General features: G+C 39.6%; 1 protein-coding gene across 4 annotated transcripts in view; it reads left to right on the top strand.

Annotated features, from left to right (window-relative positions):
- The window catches only part of LMBRD1 (LMBR1 domain containing 1), a 78,553-nt gene that overhangs the window by 15,858 nt on the left and 38,921 nt on the right, over positions 1-23,774 (top strand). For all 4 annotated transcript variants that reach the window (XM_068937483.1, XM_068937486.1, XM_068937485.1 and 1 more), the window contains exons 4-7: positions 941-1,038; positions 1,784-1,851; positions 7,059-7,147; positions 13,090-13,163. In XM_068937483.1, coding sequence (XP_068793584.1) covers positions 941-1,038; positions 1,784-1,851; positions 7,059-7,147; positions 13,090-13,163 — 329 coding nt within the window. The remainder of the gene's footprint in view (positions 1-940; positions 1,039-1,783; positions 1,852-7,058; positions 7,148-13,089; positions 13,164-23,774) is intronic.

Genomic DNA, 23,774 nt, shown 5'->3' with positions numbered 1-23,774 from the left:
TATTTGTAAAAGCTTGAAGAAATAAATCTTAGATTCTTCCACAAGTGTAACAGCTATTGCCATCTTTTTCCAAAGGTGTACAACTTGAATGAAGGGAACTGTGTGAAATGCATTAATTTGATACCTGTGATGAGACCAACCAATTCAATTTTTTAGTGCACTCCTAGAGTTAGCCAGTCCCACATTTCAAGGTCTGTCTTATAGTTTTAGTCACTCCTTAAACATTTAAGATAGCAGTATTACCTAAAACTAACATTTTTAACTTTATCTTGCTAATTTGAAGATAAATGTATCGTTAGTTAGATGTGGCTTGACTCTTCTGAATACACACCAGAAGCTACCTCTTTCCCCCTCTTCAAGAGGGAGAAGTCAGTCAAATGACATCTAAAACTTGAGTTACTTATCTCTCCTTCAGAGTTTATCATAGGTACTCAAGCAACTTCTGGAAAACACCTTTGCTGCCAAGTAAGCTTTCAGTGAGTTGAAGCATTGTGGTTTGATACTTGATGGAAGCTTGCCCAAAAGGAGATGGGTGATATTTAGCCTGAAATTACTAGGGAGTTGGCTTGGCTTAAGAGGGCTCAGTGGAATCTTTAAAAGGTTTTGTTCGTCATACCTTGCTTTACTCTGTTTTCCAGAGGTTTCGGAAGTCTGCTACTTTGGGCTTACCCAAAAGCTGGGCTAAGCACTTCTGTTCTCCTGCTGATGTAACTTATTGCTAAATTGGGGTGCTTTTTTTAATTTGGTAAACTTCAGACTGCGATAAAATGGGTGCATTGGCAAAAACTTTGAGAATGGATTGAAATAACTGACTTTCCCTTGAGTACTGAAAGGACAGTGAAGAGAAACTTAAAGATACTATTAACTCCAATGATGTGAAACTTAGGAAATCAGGAAATTTTAGCTTTGCCCTTTCATTCAATTAAATTCTTTCTCCTAGCTTTGTACTCCATCATATTGTTCTGCGTCTTTCTGTGGATTCCCTTTGTCTATTTCTATTATGAGGAGAAGGAAGAAGATGATGGCAGCACATGCTCTGTAAGTTTGCTATGGCAAGTGTAGTGAAAAGATAAATGAATGCAGGCAAAAATGAAAGTAAATGATTGCCTAACTTTAATACTACAGTGGTTGTAATATTTCTAAGCCTTTTGTTACAGTTCCTTCTAAATATTGATTCAGAGGCAGCTTTTACTAACAGTTTAGTCTAATGTGGTCTATGTTAAGAAGCACAGTGATTTCACTTGAAATGAAACTTCACATATATTTACTTTTCTCAGTCTGCCAAAGAACTCTTTGGCAGATTTCCTACAGATCCATTTGCTCTTAGTTTTTCATACACAGAAGTTAATTTACATGAATTTTCTTAATTTTGGGAAATGTATCTGAACAGATCTTTGGAATAGAGGGGAAGAAGGCTACACTGATCCTGAGCTGGAAACTGTATTTCTAAGTGCCTTCTTCCTTTGAGGTTAATGTTTTTTTTAAAAAAAAGCAGGTAGCAGTAACCTACCTGAAGCTAGCACTCTTTTAATATGCTGAGAATTTTTACAACTTGCATGGCATTCCAGTGCACTACAGGGAAAACTGCAGGTGCATGCTAATAAGGTGCTATTTAATCTAAAGATCCTTTTAATCCTTGATCATGATCACTTCTAGCTCTGCTCAGTGTAATCTTAACATGAAAGACTAAGTGTAGCTATAATAGCCATAATATAATACAATGGCAATAAGCCTATATTTGTCTTAGTTTTCTGTTAATATTAACTTTCTGTTTAATATACAGCAGGTTAAAACTGCACTCAGATACACTCTGGGATTCCTCACAATTTGTGCAGTTCTTCTCTTAATTGGGTAAGTAATAATGTATTGAATGTTAAGGGGAATATAACAAATAGAACTCTCCTCTGTGGAAGAGTAGAAATAGGTGGGTTATGGTGTAATCACACTTATACAATGAATCTCTTGTTTCATCTCTAATCAGGCTTAAATATCCCAAATACTATGTACCTGAAAATAAAGAGTTTAATTGGGAGGTAAAATGATTGACTTTAATTATGGAGGTACTTGTGCTTTGAAATTCTCCCGTTCTATGCAGTGTGAACGTAGTTCAAGGACACTGCTACAATATTTATTTGCAACTATCTCTGCATCTTAATGTGCAACAGGGATGGAATAACATTTTATTCCTGTTTTCTGCCTCTGCAATCTAATGCCTTCGTGGACATCCCAAATCAATATTTTGGAATGTGAGTGGATGTTACTTGTACTTCGTACTTTCACAAGTGGAAGTGCTCTGAAAAGGACCTGTTAATATAGTGTGGGCTTGTGCTTGATAGTGCCTTGTGTGATAAAGGTGGTGTTAGTGTTCATTTGAAATGTAAGTGCCACTTAAGTGGACAAAAGTTTTGTGCGTACTGTTATTCTGAAACTCCACACAATTTCTATTTAAGAACAATATTAAACATGACTTGCATGCTAATATTTAATATTTCTAAGTTATGGTCAGTCATAAGCTTTCATTCAAAGTTTTGACTACAACAATAAAGTTGGTAGATACCTATAAAATGGATGTTAAAATGATCCATTTTGAAGCAGTAGAATGTAAAGAAGTTGTGGAGTGAAATTAAACCATAGTGGAGTATCACTTCCAGTTCGGATAAACGCTTCAAGGTAGGCTTATAGCAAAAAGTTTTTTAAATTGGAACACTAAATTACAAGAGACTTGGGGAGCTTGAGTTAGCTGAATGATCTAGAAATACTGCTGAATCTTATAACAGCTGTTTTTCTGATCATTGACTCACATCATAGGCATACATGTATATACTGTATAAAATATCAAGTTTGGACACTGCTTTGCAGTATTTCTAGTAGGTATGCTCAAGCTGTAGTTGAATCCTTGGTAGCCGTGTGTTTGTTCTTCCAGTAAGGTGGCATGCTTGGTTCTTGTTTTTCTAATTATTCTATGCTTTTATTTCTGCTCTTTAAAGTATTCAGAACTTGTTAATTACAGCTGCTTCCGTGACACTCTTTTGATACTGTGCCATATGACAGTGAGACTGACTTGCAGGTCAGATAGCTGTAGTGCTTGGGCTGGGAATAAGTTGGTTGCTGAACAACACTGGCTGCTATTTTAAATCCACCTGTGGAGAAGTAATCTAAATAGACATATCTGCTGCACTGAACTAGAACTTATTTAGATCCTCATAGGGGTTTCACTGTCTTTTGAGGTCTAATTGGAACAATTTTTCTGCTGTGATACATATGAGCCTGCTCACTGTCAAGGACGGTGGTGGTTGAGTAGTAACACTATGCTTATGCTCTTATGCCCTCACTACTTAAAACACTGCTACAGAGGAGCATAAATCCTGTCTGTTCCTTTTATGGGAAACTAATATTAGACTGAACAGCTCAGTTCAGGTGAGAACTGGTATATAATCCTGGGAGAAAACATGAGCCTTGGTTCTAGCATCTAGTACTTCTAAATAGGAATATTTATGTATGCATTTGTTATGAAGTTATTCATCTTGGAGGCAGTGACCTTAGCTGCACAGCAGAAGCAAACAGCAATATCGAAAGTCCAAGTGCACTGAAGAGTTGAAATAACCTTGGAGCTGAAGCATCTCTGAGAAGTTCAGAGAAAGTTAAGTGGAGAAGACTGTCTTGCAGTAATGTCTATGCATGGCAGTAGCAGGATTTTTTTCTTACCCTTGTGGTGGTGAGGTAAGCACATGCTCAGGATCAGAGCAAATTAGCTGGAATAGAATTGTACTGGGTTCAGTTTTAGGAAACTAGGTTTAATAGACTAGAATAGATGAATGTGTGCCAAGTTTTAAGTAGGGAAGAAGTAGGAATATTTCCTGTTAATTTCCTGACAAATAGACTTTTAGTATATCTTGTCCTCATGTTCATGTGGTGTCCCATATCAGAACAGAGGTTATTTTGACTTGATTTAGCAAGTAATTACACAGACTTGTTTTACTTGCAGATTAGGTTGATTCTTTTGGAAAGTTGAGTCTCTGCGAGAAGTCCCTGCCTCTTCCCTGTTCAGAGTTGCCCAGAGAAACCATAAAAGCTGGATTAAGCTTTAGTTTAAGAATATCTTACTCTACCTGGATGCTTATCTTGCTCTGTTAGATCTGTGCAACTATCTTGAAGGGTAGTATCTGTCTTCTGCCAGACTACCTCTTGGAGCTTGTTCTAAGTCGATACTACAGCCCAGACGAGTAGGATTCCATTGCCTTAGCTGTTAGGGATACTTACGCCTATCTTTCCAGCTCTGTTGCACAAGGCTCTTGCTGTGGCAAAAATTGAGGAAGTCTGTAACAGCACTCAAATACTCTGCACAAATAACTATTAGGCAGAATATCGTTAAAAGCAAAATATAGGACAAACTAGCACCAGGATAATATGAACTAGTATTCACTTGTGATGTCTTTCCCAGCTTAGGAAAACTGTTTGCTGTCCTTGAATATAGTTTGCTTCTATTTACTCTAAATGTACCTCAGGATCTTTGCTTCCAGCTCATGACATTTACATTAAACCACCCCGGGCAGTAGTCTCTTTTGGAGTGTGAAATATTTGTATTTGAATCTATAAGCAATGTTTGTTTTAAAAAGTAGTACTTCCCTGACTACCAGTGCTTGGGATTGTGGAAGCTGGACTGGCTACCCTAAATTTTCTGAATGTATTGGCTTTTATAAAACTAGGAACTTGGTTCCGGTTGGCCTATAAGTTATTGAAAGCAGGACTCACTTGATGGAAATAAGTTTAAATCTAGTTTGTATGAACTTCAGTTTCTGAAGACCAGTTGTCCTTTTCTATGACTTAAGGACCAAAAATTTGGCCATCTCAACACTCCTGTTACTAGCTCTGCTAAAAGTTAGTGGTATTCTTATCCTGTGCTGCTTGTATGTGGTTTTTTCTGCAGTCTAGATCTCAATCAAATATTTACTCTTCTGATCATTTAAAAGCACTTCCTAGAAATATTAGCTACTTGAGCTTGATTCTACTCTGAAAATGACTGCAGTTAATCACTTAATTTGTATCTAGAACTCCAAGCACAAGACATGACAGTTGATCTACTCTGTTCACTTGCATTAACTGAATTCTCAGCTATACCTGTAAATCACTGTGCTGTGCTTGTGTTGAAATCATGACTATCCACTCATTTGGGAGAGCACATTTGATGCTGGTCTGCAGGTAGCTAGGCAAAACAATTCTGCCTCACTGTTGCATAGCAGCCTGTTAAGGTAGAGTTGCCAGCTCTGAGTGTGCTAGTCTGCCTTATGGCTAGCTGGCCCACAGCTGGAAGGCTCTATTCAGGAGGGGAGATAAGCTTCCTACTGGTCTGGAACTAAAATGTGAAGTTACTCCTAGCTACTCCATTCCTGTCTGAGGTCCTTCTTAGCGCATGGAACTTCGAGACTGCTCTCTTCTGGTCATCTCCTTTAGTCGCCGTATAGCTGGATACTAATTGAAGAGCATGTATAATGCCTACTCTGGCTTCCACTGTGCTTACTGTCCTTTGAGGTGTTGGTTATAGGTAGTCTTGACAAAAAATACTTTGTACCTCTTGTAATAAAAGTGAATTATAAATATCCTAAGGTGCTGTTCCCTTTCACTTATTCACTAGCTGTGGTAAATCCATATTAATTCCTAAAGTAAAAGGACTTGAACTTATTTAGCTTGCCAGTGTCTCTTTTTAACCCTTGAAAAAATGTAAAACTTCACTTGTTTGTTTTTTGCTTGCTCTTGTAGGTAGACAGTTTTGCCTGACTTCTAGTAAGTGATTTGATCTTGCCTGAATGCTCTTCTACAGTAAGAATAGAAAGAGGCAGTTATAAGAATTAAATGTTGGTTAAAACCAGCAAGTGTGTCAGTTTCAGTAAAGGCTAGCCTTAATCTACCTCTTGTATTGTCAGGAAGCTAAAAACAAACACTTAAGTTGGTGTTTAAGAACAGGACTCTTTAATTTTGCTCGCAGGGCAACAGTCTTGTTTTTGATATATTAAAAATAGAGAAGTGCACACCTATTGCAGTCTTGCACTAGCCTCTGAAATGCATGCTTACGTTCTCTACTTGAAATTTAATGCATACTCTGAGAGGATGCATATTTGTTATTTACTAGACTGGAAGCAGGAATTGGAATCTTCTGTACCTTTTCTTACAAAAGTCCAAATGATGTATGATCATTCTCTATGGCCTTTAGTTTGGGTTCTTGCATTCTAAAGCTTCTCTGTGCCATTCCAGGTCTTGTTTCCGTGGAGCTTGTAGGCATTCTTTTATGTCCTGAAACCATGGTTTCAGTTTGGTGTGGAAGTGTCTGTTTTTAGGCAGTTCCAACACAAGCTATTCTGGGATTCTAATGAGTTGAAAGATCTTACTGTATATTGGATTTTGGATGGGGACACTGACAACAGGAAGTCTTAGCTGAGAGGCTGTTGTACTTGACATTTCTCAAAGCACTTTTAAAATCCCAGCCTACTGGAAGGTCACAAATACTTATTAAAGGTTTCCTTCTCTGCAGTTCAGTGTTCTCAGGCCAACCACCAAACAAGAAACTGAATGTAGAAGATTTTGTTGCTAAAATTGTAATTATGGAACATAAAAATGTGCCTTTAAACTTTTTGACTGCTTAGTGTGGGTATCTTGAGTTATTTTATTTCAGTGTCTAGAAGTGTGAATTTGAGACCTGATTTGTCTCAAGTATCTCTTAGTCTTGGTGCTTTTTGATGCCCTACCCTTAAATTAACCAGGCTGGTAAATCACAATAATATTTATTTGATGATACTTGAATGCAGGATCCTTACCTCTGTTAAGGCGGCTGGTAAATAGAAAGCCGTTAATTCACTGAACACCTACCTGACTCTATACAGATGGTAGCATGTGAGAGGAATGTAAATTAAAGGAATGCTGCCTTTAGAATTTTTTCATACTTAACCTCATACGATTTATTCTTCAGGAATAAATGGATTCCCATTTCCTTAATATGATAGTACAAGTCATATGATATTTCACTAATCAGGGTAAGTGAGATAAAATCTTGCTTTTTTTTACAGTGCTTTTGTTCCGTTGAATATTCCCAACAAGAAGAATTCCACAGAGTGGGAGAAAGTGAAGCTGCTGTTTGAAGAATTTGGAAGTAGTCGTAAGTTTAATATTTGTCCTGAGCTTTGCGTAAGTCGCTGCCAATTTATTTGGGCATGCTTTTCTTGTTTGTAATCAATAAATAACTTTCTGATAACTAGTTAACTTCTTTCTAACTTGATTCTTAACTGCTTGCTTACATTTATTGTTTGCAATCAGATTGTTTTTCTGTTCAGACAAAAAATCAGAGCCATCTTTTAAGTTCAGAAAAGGAGACACTGACTGTGTCTACTTTCAGTACTTTACCTTCAGTACAGTCTAAATTTGACAGTAAGGTTGTCAATTCAATTCCTGGATACTAGTAATGAAGGGGTTTGGGGACTGGTTCATACTTTCTTCCATGGAACCTTCATTTACCACAGCTTTGCAATCTTACTTGGGTACCCTAAAACTAATGAAGTTCAATACAGTGAATGTCTTGTGTTATGACAAATAATTTTTAAACAAATGTTTATTTAATGATACTGCTGTTTGAGAATGAGAACACTCTGTAAGTAGTTCTTTATTTAAATATGGAAATTCTGTGAGCCTTACAACTTTCCCTTCATTCTCCTAGTATTGACCTTCTCATTCTAAAACTTCTGTTTGTTACATCTGTAACTCTTCATGCAAGAGCTGTAAAGAACTATTGTGAAGGCTAAACTTCATGATGTTCTACTTACCCCTTAGCTTGGGCAGCTTTTGCATTTAGCCAGGCTATTTGCTTTTCTTAGTGAAAAGGTATGAAGGAAGTGGTTTATCTGTGAGCTAAGACAGGCTTGGTGTGATTTTTCCCGAACGTATCCAGTTGAAATAGTAAATTGTCTAGCATGTAGCTTAAGCCTGAAGTGTTAAGCACTCTAATCACAATCACAGAATGGCTGAGGTTGGAAGGGACCTCTGGAGATCATCCAGTCCAACCTCCCTGCTCCAGCAGGGACCTCTAGAGCATATTGCCCAGGATCACATCCAGACGGGTTCTGAATATCTCCAGCGAAGGAGACTCCACTACCTCTCTGGGCAACCTGTGCCAGTGCTCGGTCACCCTCACAGTGAAGAAGTTTTTCCTCAGGTTCAGATGGAACTTCCTGTGGTTCAGTTTGTGCCCATTGCCTCTTGTCCTGTTGCTGGGCACCACGGAGAAGAGTCTGTCCATCCTCTCGACACCACCCCCCTTCAGATACTTGTACACATTGATGAGATCCCCTCTCAGTCTTCTCTTCCCCAGGCTGAACAGGCCCAGCTCTCTCAGCCTTTCTTCAGAGGAGAGATGCTGCAGTCCCCTCATCATGTTTGGAGCCCTCCACTGGACTCTTTCCAGGAGTGCCATGACTCTCTTGTAGTGGGGAGCCCAGAACTGGACACCAGGGGAGGCCTCCCCAGGGCTGAGGAGAGGGGCAGGATCACCTCCCTCCACCTGCTGGCAACACTGCCTAATGCAGCAGAGGACACCATTGGCCTTTTTGGCCACAAGGGCACACTGCTGGCTCATGTTTAACTTGTCCGCCAGGACTCCCAGGTCCTTCTTGGCAGAGCTGCTTTCCAGCAGGTCAACCCCCAGCCTGGACTGGTGCCGGGGGTTCTTCCTGCCCAGGTGCAGGACCCTGCACTTGCCTTGGTTGAACTTCAGGAGGTTCCTCTCTGCCCACCTCTCCAGCCTGTCCAGGTCCCTCGGAATGTCAGCCCAGCCTTCTGGCATATCAGCCATTCCCCTGAGTTTAGTATCATCAGCAAACTTGCTGAGGGGGCACTCTGTGCCTTCCTCCAGGTCACTGATGAATATGTTGAACAAGACTGGACCCAGGACTGACCCCTGGGGGACACTGCTAGCTACAGGCCTCCAGCTAGCCTCTGTTGCACTGACCACAACCCTCTGAGCTCGGCCATCCAGCCAGTTCTCCATCCACCTCACTGTCCACTCATCCCTCCCACGCTTCCTGAGCTGATGTGGGAGGATGTGGTGGGAGACAGTGTCCAAAGCCTTGCTCAAGTCCAGGGAGACAACCTCCACTGCCCTGCCCTCATCTACCCAGCCAGTCATTCTATGATAGAAGGCTGTCAGATTGGTCCAGCATGATTTCCCTTTGGTGAATCCGGGCTGGCTACTCCTGATCACCTTCTTGTCCTCCGCATGCTGAGGGATGACCTCCAGGAGGAGCTGTTCCATCCCCTTTCCAGGGATGGAGGTGAGGCTGGCAGGCCTGGAGTTCCCTGGCTCCTCCTTCTTGCCCTTTTGGAAGACTGGCGTGACACTGGTGCCTCTCCTGTTCTCCAGGACCTTTCCAAGATGATAGAGAGTGGCCTCGCAATGTTTGTGCCTCATTCTTGCCCATGTATCAGAGTACTGCTTTCTGTCTAAATGCTTTTGGTGTATGATATAAGCCTTGCTCCAATCTTATACTGCAGTATCACAAGATATATAGAATTCTGGTCAGTACTATTTTTTAAAACTTTCTGAGTAAATTACATAGTTAAGGCAATGATTTTGAGTCAACGCTTTACATTCTTCTGTACTGTAGCAGAACTGAATGCTGTAGTCATCTACCTGATTCTTGTCATTGCCAGCTGTTTTGCTATGTGAAAGGCAATTTTGTTTTGTAGGGTATTCTATGATTATTCCATACTATAACTATATCCCCTTAGTGATACAACCAACTCCGTAAATGTAGTATCACCTGTTACTGCTTATGGAGAAAGCAAACTTGATTCTGGGCTAGGCTGGCTCTTCATCTGTGCAGTATTTTGAGAATGGTGCTAATGATTAGCTCAAAGATAAGTGTCTGCTGTGACTATCTAAAGGCTTCTTAAACTGTTTTTAATGTGATCTTTCTTTTATAGTTCTTAAATGAAAGTAAAATTAGTCCATGTTCTGATGACACTGAACCAGGTTTAAATGAATTCTGAAAACTTTAGTTATTCTTGAGCTTTGAATAAAATTCACTTAGAATTTTCTTAACATTCTGGTTTTGTAACTACTTTTAAAGTGGAATGAGTAGATGTGTGGAGGTAGCTTTACTGAAGCTCAGATGACTAACTTGAAGCATTTCTGTTTTTTGTGTTCCCTTAGGTAGTACTTCAGGCTTATTTACGCTAATTCTTTGTTTCTTTGGACTTACCTGTGTCACTGCTTAACAATCCTGGTTGCACCTATTGGCATAACTTGCAATATAAGTTATACTTTCTCCCCTTCTTTTCTTGCCCTCTACTCAATGAATTCCTTGAAAAACTGAACAGATTGACAAGGAACTATAGCTGCTCAGCAGTAGTATTCTTAATGTAGTACAGTCTTGCTTATATTTAGACTTAAGATATCTGAATGGCTTGAAAGTCTGTTGGGAGATGAACTTTTTCCTGTGCTTTCCTGCAGTTAATTGTAGAGAACTGTTTAGGTCTTCAGGTCTTAATCATCTTGGATGTTCTGTTTTCTATCCATTTGCTTTGTAGTGGGGACTATAAAAGGAATACAACTTGTCCACTGAAACACAGCCTTATAATATATAGCTAATAGTTATTTTTCAGCCAGTTTCTCAACTTTGATCTAGTGTAGTCCAAACTTTCTTTAAATAGATTTTTAATGTTGGTTTCAAATATTTCTACAGGAGAACTCTTACTTAACAGTGAAGTATGTTGTACACTCCCTATTTGGAGTAGGGGATCTGTAGCTTCAAAATTTTGTTTGTTTTTTCTCCCTCTGAGCTTCAGAAGATAAACTTTTACGCATGCTAAAGGGAAAAGAGGTATGATTTACATGTTAAATATAACTGTGGTGTTTGAAGCTTATAAACATACTGCTGTTAGCTGTGGGAGAACTAGGATAACTGGCAGGACTTCTCAGTTTGTGGAAGGAAGACTATGGCAGAGGCCTGTCTGTTTTCCAGCCTCAGAAGAAAAATGAGAATAAAAGGATACTGAACCTTACTGTTACCATGAACAGTTAACAGTGGTGACTCTGCAACATGTATCTGACAGAACAGCAATGTCTTGCCTGATATCCCTGATTTAGCTGCCCATTCAATTATTGCATAGGCGTACAAGTTTAGTGCTCATTTTGGCTCTTCTCTTACTTATTTTTGGCAATACTTCTTGTATAAAAGTTAGCATCCATTGTAACTTCATTTTAAAATCAGGTTTAACCTTCTGTGGTGGCACTGCGTAAGTATTTAGTTTGACAGGGTGAAAAAAGACTGCTTTGCTTTCTTTTAATTTCTACCTAATACTAGGAATAAGTGGATGTATTCTACCTATTCAGTTCTCAGAACAGGAGTCCTGATTTTGAGGTGCTTAATTTTTTTATTATCTTAGTACTATGAATGCTTGATCTCATGGTTGGGAAAAAATGAGTAAACACCTGCTAATAATTCTGGTGTGTGAGTAGGGGAAAAAGCCACTAGGCTTAAATTCCTTGAACTAGGGGAAAGGGAGAATGTGAGGGGAATATTAAACAGTGGCTCAGTTTGTTACTATGAATGGATACAAACATGAACTGATTTATTGAAAAGTTAAGTTCTATAATAGCTAGTGTTAGCATGCTACTGTTAAACCAATTAAAAAGTTCAAGGAGACTTGCTGAGCTGTGTCCTGCAAGGGAGGGTTACACTAAACTTGCACAAAACTTGTAGGCAGATTCAAGGAGTTTGTCTTCAGGGATGAGTTTAACAAGTTTCTTCTGTCTTACCACAACCTTGCTATCACTCTAGAAATGATAACTGTTCAGTCTCCTGACCTAATCTAACACTCTTCTAGTTTCCACTTAGATGTGTGGTCTGATTCAAGCTAAGGCCTATGGCTTGTTTGGATGTCTGAGATCCATGCTTGCCTGATCTACTTTATAGAACAGCAGATAAATGAAAAGTGTACCTTCCACAAAGCAAGCTTGAACAGTGGAAGCTATTAACAGACTCCTGTGGAGGCGAGAAATAAGTCCTGAAGAGGCGTCAGACAGTTATGGGAGCTAGGTTCATCAACAGCTATTCAATCATTGTCTGAATGCAGCATTTGCAAACTCCTAGCATAGAGACTTTCTGCCACTGTTGGAGAAAGATCTGCTACTGGCTGGCAGAAAGCAGTGCTAGATGGGTTTTTTTGTCTGAGCTGGTATCATTGCTCTGACATATGGGTTGTTAACTCTAATATGTGCTAGCCTCAAGCTTTCTCCTGACCCTCCATAACACTTGCGTTTTCTCTCCAAGCTTCCGTGGGCTTCTTAGTCCCCGTAATCTTTAATCAAAGGCTTCTCTGTCAGTGTGTTATGAACACAGGCTTTTTTGCTCAAGATTTGTCACTCGGAATGATTCAATCTTTCTGTAGCAATTCTAATCTTTACAGTAAGCTCCTAGTCTTGTGTTCTTACATCACAATATTGCAGTGGAACTCCTGTCTGGGAGAGCAAGTCTATTTACTTGCATCTAGGCAGTGGCAGTGACTGACTAGCTGTCATAGGAAGTCAAGTCTTGCTTCCCTTCTCCCTGCTGCTAGGTGACTGGAGCTGATTCAAGAGAAACATGGTGGTGAAGCAGTTCAGGGAGCTAAACTGGCAGATTGCCCTTTTCTGTAGGGTGAGTTAGTAGCTTTTTGTCTGTTCTTAAATCCCTGTGTTTCCTCACTTGGCAGTTGAGGAGGAATTCTGGTGGTAAGGAGGGACTGGAGATTGGACTGATGTTGCTGATGGTAGGTGACCTTAGACTGGCTTAGTAATGATGTGAAATGCACCTTGATACTCAGACCAATGGGAGGAAATTCCTGATATGCCATGCTTGGGGAAGACTAGGTAGCCTCTGTACATGCTATAAAGTATAGCTTTATTTGAATTGTCTTACCAATTGATAGGTAATTGCAGCTGTAGATTTTCTTCTTAAACCTAATGAGTTTGACACTTAAATCTGTCTTTAGGGAAGTAATACAGGAAGGAATGTTCTCCTACCTCTACTGTAGGAATTTTCAACAGCCTTTGCTCTTATTTTGCAGATGGCTTGACTGCTCTTTCATTTTCCATTAGTTCCTTGACTGTGATTGGAATGTTGGCAGCCATCACTTACACAGTAAGTTGCTATGTGACTATTTCAACTCCTTATTAATGATTGCACTTATCAGACTACACTTGTATAGAAGACTGTCCTCACACTAAGTAGCTTCATCTTTTAAACTTGAAGTCTTAACTTTTCATGTTTTGCAGTACTGCTAAGTTTGTAGAATGAGAAGAATTGCTTTTTTACTGCAAGTTAGATTTCAGAACCACTACTTCAGTACTCTAGTACAGTTTAGATTTCAGTTTCAATATATTCCTGCAAGGAAAGGCCACATTCCTCACAGCTTGAGAAACAGTAAACACCTCATTTGTCTCTAGGCCTCTGGATCTTAATCCAGCAGTGGAGAATGAACTTTTACCTTTTTATGTATTGAACTGTGGTATAACTTGGACTTACTCAGTATCATAGGCTGACCAGATTATAACTATGTTACAACTTTGTAAGGATAAAAACCCAACACCAGAGCTTTTTAACCAAAACTGAATCTGGCAGAATAACTTGATGAGCGCTAAAGTAGCCAAAATTTTCTTAATGATAAGAACTGTTGTATTTCTGGAAAAAGTCTGTTCTTGTTTCAATGAATGAAACAGTAATGTCTCTTTTAATAACACATGTCATTGCTTCAGAATTTTGTAATTCTACAATTTGACTTAAAGTGGATATTTTTACATGTCAAGATTCAATTTGGAGTCTGAAGAATCTGCAACATTTTCAGCATTATTTTTCTTCAAAAATCAACAGTGGCAAAATTAAAGCCAACTGAGCCTGAAACAGTTTAAAAACTTTTTTAAAGCCCAGGGGGTGGTATTGTCAGTCTTAAGCATGCAGCTAAACTACTGAAACCTCCTGAGCTACAGTAATAACTACAGAAGTATGGTGTACATTCAGAAAGTGATCATGAATCTCATGGGTAAGACTATTTTCAGTTCAACTGCTTGATTCTTGTTTTAGTTTGCAAAGGAAAACAACTATTAGCTCTATTGGCTGTTGCTCCTTTATTGTTTGCAACTCATCATATGATTTGTTCTGTATATTTCTTATACAGAACTGGTACTTGAAATAGTTTGTTCAACATCTGATGTTTGTATAGTCACTTGCTTTTCCATCTGTTCCTTTTTTTAGTTGCTCTGTGTCAACCTGTTTGTAATGCTACACATGTTAAGTTGTCACTATCAGGTTAAAAAAAATCTTGTAACACAAGATGAAGTTTTAAAGCCTATCAGTTAACTGCAGACAAAGTTTTAGTGCTTCTGAGAAGTCAGTGTTTTTGATAGGTGTTAGTCTCTATGTCCTTGCTAAAGTAGCTTTTTCTTTTCCATTATAGTCTGGCTTTAATGTGGTAGAGCTTTTCCCACATAGCTTTTCTAGTGAATTGTAAATGGCTCTGTGACAGTACTTCATACAGTAAAAGATGCTCTAAACCACTGGATGCTTTAAACCATAAAGGAGGTGTTTTAGAGAAGGTGATTGTCAGGCAAAGAAAGTGGGCAAAAGGTATCCCAGAACAAGGGGAGGAAGAAGGACTGTTTTGCTACCCTCTTACCCAGCTATGACTAAATGTCTGCTACGTGCTACGTTTTGGCTATAAGAAACAAGTCTAAATTTAGTAACAAATGTAACTAACAATTTTATGTCTCTTTATAATAGTGACTTTCTGCTGGCATAAGTGACAGCAGGATTGTGGGAGTCAATTCAGTACAGATACCTAAATGTAGGTCTCTGAGAACTTTGACAGCTTGGTTACAGTCAAAGATCAAGCTCCAAAGAATAGGAGAGCAATTCAGCTGACCGGCTAGCAAGTGTCTAAGGTGAGCAGGATGGCTCTCAGCTCCGTTGTCCAAGGGCTTAATCTTAAGACTTATAATAAGATTCAGTTCATTGCTTTTGGTCTTTGATTGACATGGGCCACTAGAATTCAGGCTGTTTTGCTGACATCGAGATGATGTCCTGGCCAAAAAAAGTTCCAGAACTTCACTGACTGTAAGAACTTATCAGCTTTTGCGTTTGTTTCTTTTAATCATGGAAAATTTCTTTGTTCAACTACATTATTGCAGAGCAGATGTGTTTTAACCCTTGTAGGACTAGAATTAGGAATGAACTCATTAGCTGGGAGAATATCAGTGTTTTCTGCAGTTTGAAAAACTGGCATACTGGTACCAATGTGTCCCATAACTGCTAGTGAACATCTGAAATGCAAGGCTGTGTACGCTTTAGTGACAAACTTGTATTGCGTCATCAAATTTTCAGGTAGTAAGTGCAGCACTGAAATTCCATAAGTAGAATATGGACCAAAATGAAATGGGATGTGTAACATTAGTTGTCACTCAACACTGTAAAAATTTCCCTGTTTTTGTTCCCTGAGAGGATGATTTGAATAGTGATGCAGGTATGTGTATGTGAGAGGATAGGTCTGTCAGATGAGACTGAATACTTTTTTTTCTCCTCATTCTGGCACTGGTTAAACTCTTCCTTCCCAACATCAAGTATGAGCAAACATGAAATGAGCTAGAATGTAGAGCTTTCTTCAGTCAAATATATAATGAAGTATATTTGACAGTTTTGCCACTCAGATATACGAGTGTGATGTTATGTAATGCTCAGTGTTATCTCTGACCAGAAGCTACTGAAACTTATTGAAAAACACCTGCTACTTTCAATGCTGGTCTTCAGCTGCTGCTAACTAAGTTTAATTACAGTTGTTGAATAACTTATTTTGGCTTTATCACTGAAATCCTGGGCAGGCCAAATACTTGGGATTCTTCTATCTTTTTTTAGAAGCTATGTGTCCAAGTAGTAAAATTATTCTAACTTCTCATGGAATGAGACATTACCCCTCTTCCCACTGACTTAATAGGAGCTGCTTAAAGTGCTCTTGCAGCAGAGGGGACTAAGGAGGAAACCTAATGTTTAGCTTGAGAATGTGCAAACCTGTTGGAGTGCTGAAGCTGGAAGATGCAACCAGCTTGTTGTCTAGACAGCTGTGAACTCTGTGATAGAACATAGGGGACAGATGCCTGGTTTCTGGTGTCCACTTGAGAGAAAATTAAAACTACCCACATACTTGATGGCTGTGTTCTGAATGGAACTTGGCGTCTCTGAGCATCTGCAGTGTGGAAGAGTAAATGTCAGCACTGTCAAAATCCAGTTTCATAAACTAAAATTGGTGATCTTGAATGTTGCTGTTAGTATTCTGTTAGCACTTCCACACATACATACTTAATAGTTAATTTAAAAAGAACTAGGCAGATGGTAGCATTGAAAACAAGCTTGCTAATATCCCGTAGTGGAATACAAAAAATCATAAAAGGGAAGGCCTGGTTGTCAGTACTGTTCTGTATTAATTGCTTCCCCATAAACGTACAATACTAAGGCATATAAATGAGACTCGAAGCTTGCTCACAGGCCTGTCCTTCCATTAGGAGCTAGTGTCTCTTAGTCAAAATTCTTTTGTGCCTCAAAAAGTGGCATTTCCAGGCTGCTCTATAAGGTCAGAGTAACATATTGGAAATGGCAAGGCAGATGGAACTGCCAAGATATGGACAGTTGATGTCTCAGAATTATTCAGAGGTTTTATTTGAGTTAAATGCTTTTAACTGCATAGTATGCATCTACTGTTACCTTACTATGCTTCCACATTTTTCTCTAAACCTGAGAAGCTGGAAGAAATTTGGGAACAAATATACTTATTCAGCCTAGGTCTTAAAGTAGATTTCATAGTGTAGTCTCTGGTTACTGTGTTCCTTAATCAGTTCTGTGCGCTAAGCATCATGCTGGCTGTCACTGTACTCATGTAAAATTGAAGCAAGACGTTTCAAACATTTGAAAGTTTTTGAGTTTTTGGTGAAAGTGTTACTTCCTTATTAGCCCTCTGAATCTCACTTATTTTTTGAGCACAAATTGTTTCTAGCCACTATTAATTTAAGAATCGTAATATGCTTCTCTGTCCTCAAAACTAATTGAGCTTGGAAATACATGACTTTTGTTTATAATAAGCAATTTCAGTGTGCTATATGTCATCTTTGTGGGTTCTTGAATGTAAAGAATAACATTGAGTGAAGAGGTATTGCTTTAGTCTTCCTGTTTTTAGGACTTGTACTGATACGGGGTGGTAAATGAGGTGAAACATCCAGCACAAGAACTGAAATAGGGTGTTCTTTGAATGTCTTAAGCTTTCTAGACTAGTGTTTCACTGAGTACTGTGGGAACTGAGCTCTCCATGCAAAATGTCTGGAGCCTTTATTTCCTATTTACTTTAACTGCTGAGTTTCACACATCCAGAAACTATTGGTACTATTTGACAGTTGTGATTAAGACAGCGTGGGAGAAATGGAGGGCCTTCATATAAATACTGGGAATGAGGTAGTACAGGAGATCGCTTTTGTCCACCTCTGCTTTTTCTGACTGGCAGGTTATCTATCTTATGCCAAAACAGTAAGTCAGTCTTGGTATGTGGGTGGATCAAGGTACAAATGTGTTATGGACAGTGAAATGCACTTATAGAAGGCATGTCTCCTTAAACTGTAAGTGAGAATAGATTTTCTTATTCTCTGGCATTTTTATACCCTTTTGTCCACTACAGCATAGCCTCTAACTCTGTGCCAGTTTGGATTACTGCTATCTCCTTCCAGTTGAGAGGAAAACAGTTTTGAAAAGAACAATTGTGCTACTTCATTTGATTGGTCACTTTCTGGTTTGCCAGGAGACTTTGCCTAGTTTGTCTTTGGAGATTTTTTACTATGCTACATCCTGCTTAAATGCCTCTAGACGGCATGAAGGTGTCACTGCTCAGGCAACTCTGATGCATTTATTAACCTAGTGATAAATCTATCCTTTGTGCTTTAATGAAATACTGTAATGATTGCCTATGACCTTAGACATCTGACAAGTAACTGATTAGGTTTCTGTATATTTCAGACAACCTTCTGCAGGCTTGAGTTGTTTGTCCAAGTTTCTAAAAGTGGTAGGCCTTTGCACTCTGATTACCAAACAGTCATTTGGTTGGTAGATCTTTGAAGTGTGAGAAGGGAATACGCCTTTTTGTAAAGCTGAAAACAAGAATAAAAACACCTACTTCGAATTTCTCCACAGATGCTTAGCAGGTGGGGAAAAAAGGGCAGAGAAGTTGGGAAATGTGTGGTGTCAAGTTCCTTTCCTTCTGAACAGAGGTGATCTCAATTTTTTCAGTCATTCTAATTAAGAGTTGAGAATTTACAGTATAAATATGACTATTTTTAATGTTCCCCTAACTTCTGCAGTTCTTCAATCTGTTTCATTGCCAATACATATATATCAATAAATAACACTATAGGAAAACATTGCTGTTCTAAAGAAAGCTAAGAGCAGACATTTGGTCTTTGCGCTTATTCATCTTTATTCTAAAGAAAAGTGTTCTAAATGAACATTTAATGAAAGTTGTAGTGCAATAGTTAGTGCTGTGTAATAGTGCTGTGTTAGCAAATATTTTCATAAAGAATCTCCATTACAATAAATTCTTAAATTCTTATAAATTCTAGAATTTACATGTTACTTGCCCTAGTAAACTTTGTATTAGTTTTTTTCTTGTGTTCATTGTAGCTATTGCAATGAGCAACTTTTTTCTATGGTACTTGTTTGATTAGGAAGTGGGTACAAAACTGAATATTGTCTGGAAATTTTCCAGAAGCTTGAGGCTTTGAAAAATATAGCTAACTTAGTTTAGGAAGAGAAGAAACTTCTCAGCTAAAGGTATGGTAAAGCAGGAGACTGTATAGTCTACCAGCATGACTTATACATGAAAACTGAATATATTAACAGGTTAGATATATACTGCTATTATACCTTATTTGTATTTTTTCTCTAATGTCTTAGAAAAGCTTAAAATTCTGAAAGCAAGCTTATGGACAAATACATGCATACCACTAATGTGAGAACTTTCAAAAAGAGTAGCTGATTCTGAAGAGCGTTTCCGAACTATATCTTTTTTCAAAGTAACCCTTCCTGCTTTTGCCTTCAGTTCTTGACACTAATATACAGCTAAATAGGTACTTGCATCTCATCATAGATCTGTGTGCATTTGCCAGATTCCCATCAGGAAGCCAAACCTAACCTGTGCTGACATCTACTATATGGACCTGCAGGATTTAGTAACGGTACAGAGGGAGTGGTAGTTACTGTTCTGTACGATAGTAACTAGAGCAAGATTTACTCCACTGAAACTCAGCTTTAGTCAGTGAAGAGCTTGAGGAAAAGGTGGCTGATGGTGGAAGGAGTGATTCTTCCTTAATTTAAATGCATGATGCTGGGTTTGCTGCTAAACATCACTCAAGTCATGTTGGAAAGGTTTACTCACAGCAATTCATTTGTGTGGAAAATGACTTTATTGGAAATTCATACTGTAATTAATTCACTAGAGGGGAGCTAATGTTCCCAAAAGTGCATTCAGACAGGGAAATTTGGACAACACTCTGAAAACAGTACGTAATATCTTCAGAAAACTAGGTAGTTTCATGTTTACAGAATCACAGAATGGCTGAGATTGGAAGGGACCTCTGGAGATCATCCAGTCCAACCTCCCTGCTCCAGCAGGGTCCTCTAGAGCATGTTTCCCAGGATCGCATCCAGGCGGGTTTTGAATACCTCCAGCAAAGGAGGCTCCACCACCTCTCTGGGCAACCTGTGCCAGTGCTCGGTCACCCTCACAGTGAAGAAGTTTTTCCTCCGGTTCAGATGGAACTGCCTGTGGTTCAGTTTGTGCCTGTTGCCTCTTGCCCTGTCGCTGGGTACCATGGAGAAGTCTGGCCCCATCCTCTTGACACCCTCCCTTGAGTACAAGTATCTGATTGATATCGCCTCTCAGTCTTCTCTTCTCGAGGCTGAACAGGCCCAGCTCTCAGCCTTTCTTCAGAGGAGAGATGCTCCAGTCCCCTCATCTTTGGAGCCCTCCGCTGGACTCTCTCCAGTAGGGCCATGTCTCTCTTGTAGTGGGGAGCCCAGAAGTGGACGCAGTACTCCAGGGGAGGCCTCCCCAGGGCTGAGGAGAGGGGCAGGATCACCTCCCTCCACCTGCTGGCAACACTGCCTAATGCAGCAGAGGACACCATTGGCCTTTTTGGCCACCAGGGCACATGGCTGGCTCATGTTTAACTTGTCCACCAGGACTCCCAGGTCCTTCTCGGCAGAGTTGCTTTCCAGCAGGTCAACCCCCAGCCTGGACTGGTGCCGGGGGTTCTTCCTGCCCAGGTGCAGGACCCTGCACTTGCCTTGGTTGAACTTCAGGAGGTTCCTCTCCGCCCACCTCTCCAGCCTGTCCAGGTCCCTCTGAAAGGCAGCCCAGCCTTCTAGTGGGTCAGCCACTCCCCCCAGTTTAGTATTATCAGCAAACTTGCTGAGGGGGCACTCTGTGCCTTCCTCCAGGTCACTGATGAATATGTTGAACAAGACTGGACCCAGGACTGACCCCTGGGGGGACACTGCTAGCTACAGGCCTCCAACTTGACTCTGCGCCATTCACCACAACCCTCTGAGCTCGGCCATCCAGCCAGTTCTCAAGCCACCTCACTGTCCACTCATCCCTCCCATGCTTCCTGAGCTGACGTGGGAGGATGTGATGGGAGACAGTGTCGAAAGCCTTGCTCAAGTCCAGGGAGACAACCTCCACTGCCCTGCCCTCATCTACCCAGCCAGTCATTCTATGATAGAAGGCTGTCAGATTGGTCAAGCATGATTTCCCTTTGGTGAATCCGGGCTGGCTACTCCTGATCACCTTCTTGTCCTCCGCATGCTGAGGGATGACCTCCAGGAGGAGCTGTTCCATCCCCTTTCCAGGGATGGAGGTGAGGCTGGCAGGCCTGGAGTTCCCTGGCTCCTCCTTCTTGCCCTTTTGGAAGACTGGCGTGACACTGGCTTTCTCCCAGTCCTCAGGTGCCTCTCCTGTTCTCCAGGACCTTTCAAAGATGGAGAGTGGCCTAGTGATAACATCTGCCCAGCTCCCTCAGCCCTCGTGGGTGCATCCCCTCAGGGCCCATGGATTTGTGGATGTCAAGTTTGGACAAAAGATCTCTAACCTGATTCTCCTCAACCAAGGGAGAGTCGTCCTTTCTCCAGCCTTCCTCTCTTGTCCCCAGGGTCTGGAATTGCTGAGGGCTGGCCTTTAGCAGTGAAGACTGAAGCAAAGAAGGCATTCAGTAATTGTGCCTTGTCTGTATTCTTCATATTCTAAGAACTACTACCTCTTGCAGTACTCTATGCATATATGGCTTGCTTTTTCTTAGTTCTGTGCCAGAAGATAGTAACATAGATAGGTGCAGTGAATACCTGTTCGAGCAGAGTAGAGAATATAGCTATTCCAAAAATGTGTAATTCTTGGTTGTAATCTGAACAGTGTTAATCACTATTTCATAACTTTTTTGTACAAGAAACAAACCTGCCTGCTTGTGTGAATGGATGTGAGGCTTTCACGAAAGTATATTTCTTTACAGAAGCTGTAGTTTCTTGTAACTAACTTTGACTTGATCCTCCTTATCAGTATGGTCTTCTAGAATATCATGCTGAAATTCAGACTTCATGTTGCATTTCCTTCCTGAATGCCTTCAGATATTCCTTTCTTGTATTAATGTTTGTGAAGACTCTGGGAAGGGGGAGGAAGATGCAAATAGGAAAGGTGTATACTCTAAGTAACACTTTGAGGGAGAATAATAAAGTAGGTTTTTTGTCAGAAGTATAGTTGAAGCCTGCTGCAGCTTTTCCATGTCATTAATATGGACAAATTTAGATACTACTTTTCAAGTATATGCAATTGTTCAAGAAAAATTGGGTAATGTTTTTCAAACTTGTTTTCTGTTATGTTTTATTGGTAGTTTTCCTTTTAAACTTTGTGGTATTAAAATATTTTCTTTTGATATCATGTAATGCATAGTACTGAGCTGCAACACATTACATTTAAAATTGCTTTGTAAGAAATGTGAACAAGTGATCCTCTCAGGGGACTCTGCAATTCCATGACCTTGATTTATACTGACAGTTTTCCATGTCTATAAGTGGCATATAGCAGTAAAATGATGAACTAGGACTGCAGAGCTTTGTTTGAAGCAGTTTCACAGATGTAGTTTGAATCTATTCTTTCATTAACGTGTTTTGCATTGAAAGAGTTTTACATTGCCTTAGGTATTAATACAATTGTTGTCAGCTCCAGATTGCTATTTGAATTTAAGGCAGTAATATATTGCTTGCACAATGATAGGCAGATTAATTTTTGAGTGATCTTGTACATATCACTTAGCATGTCCTTGAAGGATGACTGTAATTGGCTTTAATTTTTCCCAAAACATTTAGTAAGCATTATTTGATCTCTTATGAAACTAAGAAGTGAGTTTGCTCTTCACCCTGAAAGAGGAGGCATTACAGAGCTCAGTTTGTCTACAAACTTTCATGCCTAATCTTTGTCCAGAGTGTAGTTTTTCTTGCAGTTGACTTAATAAAAGCAAAAAAGCTTCTTGTAATCTGGTCTTAAAAACACTTGTTTACTGTCATCTCTCTCAAGTAGGCTTCTCATAGCTTTCTCAAGTATTTGTTAGTAGCATTCATTATCATTAGCACTTGTTCACTTTTTCTTAAACAACTGCACTTTTGTTTTTAAGATTGCTATATTTGCTTCTCCATGAAGCAGGAAATATAAAGAACATTATTTTAGTGTTTTGGTTAACAGCCTGACTCTTCTGGAGTGCTGTAGAGATCAAACTGCTGGATCAGAGATAGTTGTGTACTTTGGGATTCTTATAGATTAGTTGGAAAGTATATTACTCTTCTGGTAGTTCAGTGTTCCTCTGAGCTGGGAGAGGAGATGGATGGAACTATGCAAAAGATGTCAAGCAGGCATGATAGCTATGTTTAGTATTGTAACTGAGTCACAGGTGACTTTGACAGCTACATGAAGGGTCTAGCAAGTACAAAGCTCGCTGTGCATAGCTGTGATACACTATAGCATGCTGTAGTGTAGATGCATCTTGAAAAGCTTAATTATTCTTTTTGTTTCTGCATCTTATAAACCTCAATTGCATTTTTGTTTACTTATGGGTCTCACTCTTTTGGAATGTTTTTTGACTCTGTAAGGTGGAGTTATTTATCTTTAAAAACATAAATGGAGTGAGTGTTGGTATAAAGCAGCAACATACTGTAGTCATGAGTTACAGAAATGGGTAAGCAGGTATTTAGTGTGGTATTCATGTTGTATACAACAGGAAATCACACAGGAAATGCCAAGCTGCATGGACATGTTCAGTAAAGTCAGTCCATTCTGTGCTTTGAGTTTTCCATCATTTTTAAAATTGCTATGTTCTTGTAGCCACTAAAGATTGGATTCTAAAACTTGCAAAGAAAAACTGAAGTTTTACTGTTAACATAAAATTTCATTCTATACAGGTGGGCAATGATTCATTACAGAAGTGATCAATGAGTTGGTCTGCCATCTTCAGATGTGCTTCAGAGACTTTCTCTGTTACTTTTGATAGTTTGGGGGAGATTATGTGAACTGTCAGTTTGCTATGCATAATAATGATCTAGAGATATCACTGTTACATTCTGATTTTAATTTGTAGAATAGTAGTATGTAAAAAATGGCCAGAAGTGGGGATAGTTTTTAGTCTGCTA

Source organism: Struthio camelus, chromosome 3, assembly GCF_040807025.1.
Source record: "Struthio camelus isolate bStrCam1 chromosome 3, bStrCam1.hap1, whole genome shotgun sequence".
Lineage (NCBI taxonomy): Eukaryota > Metazoa > Chordata > Aves > Struthioniformes > Struthionidae > Struthio > Struthio camelus.
The sequence above is the reverse complement of the archived record's forward strand: the minus strand, read 5'-3'. Positions and strand labels throughout refer to the sequence as shown.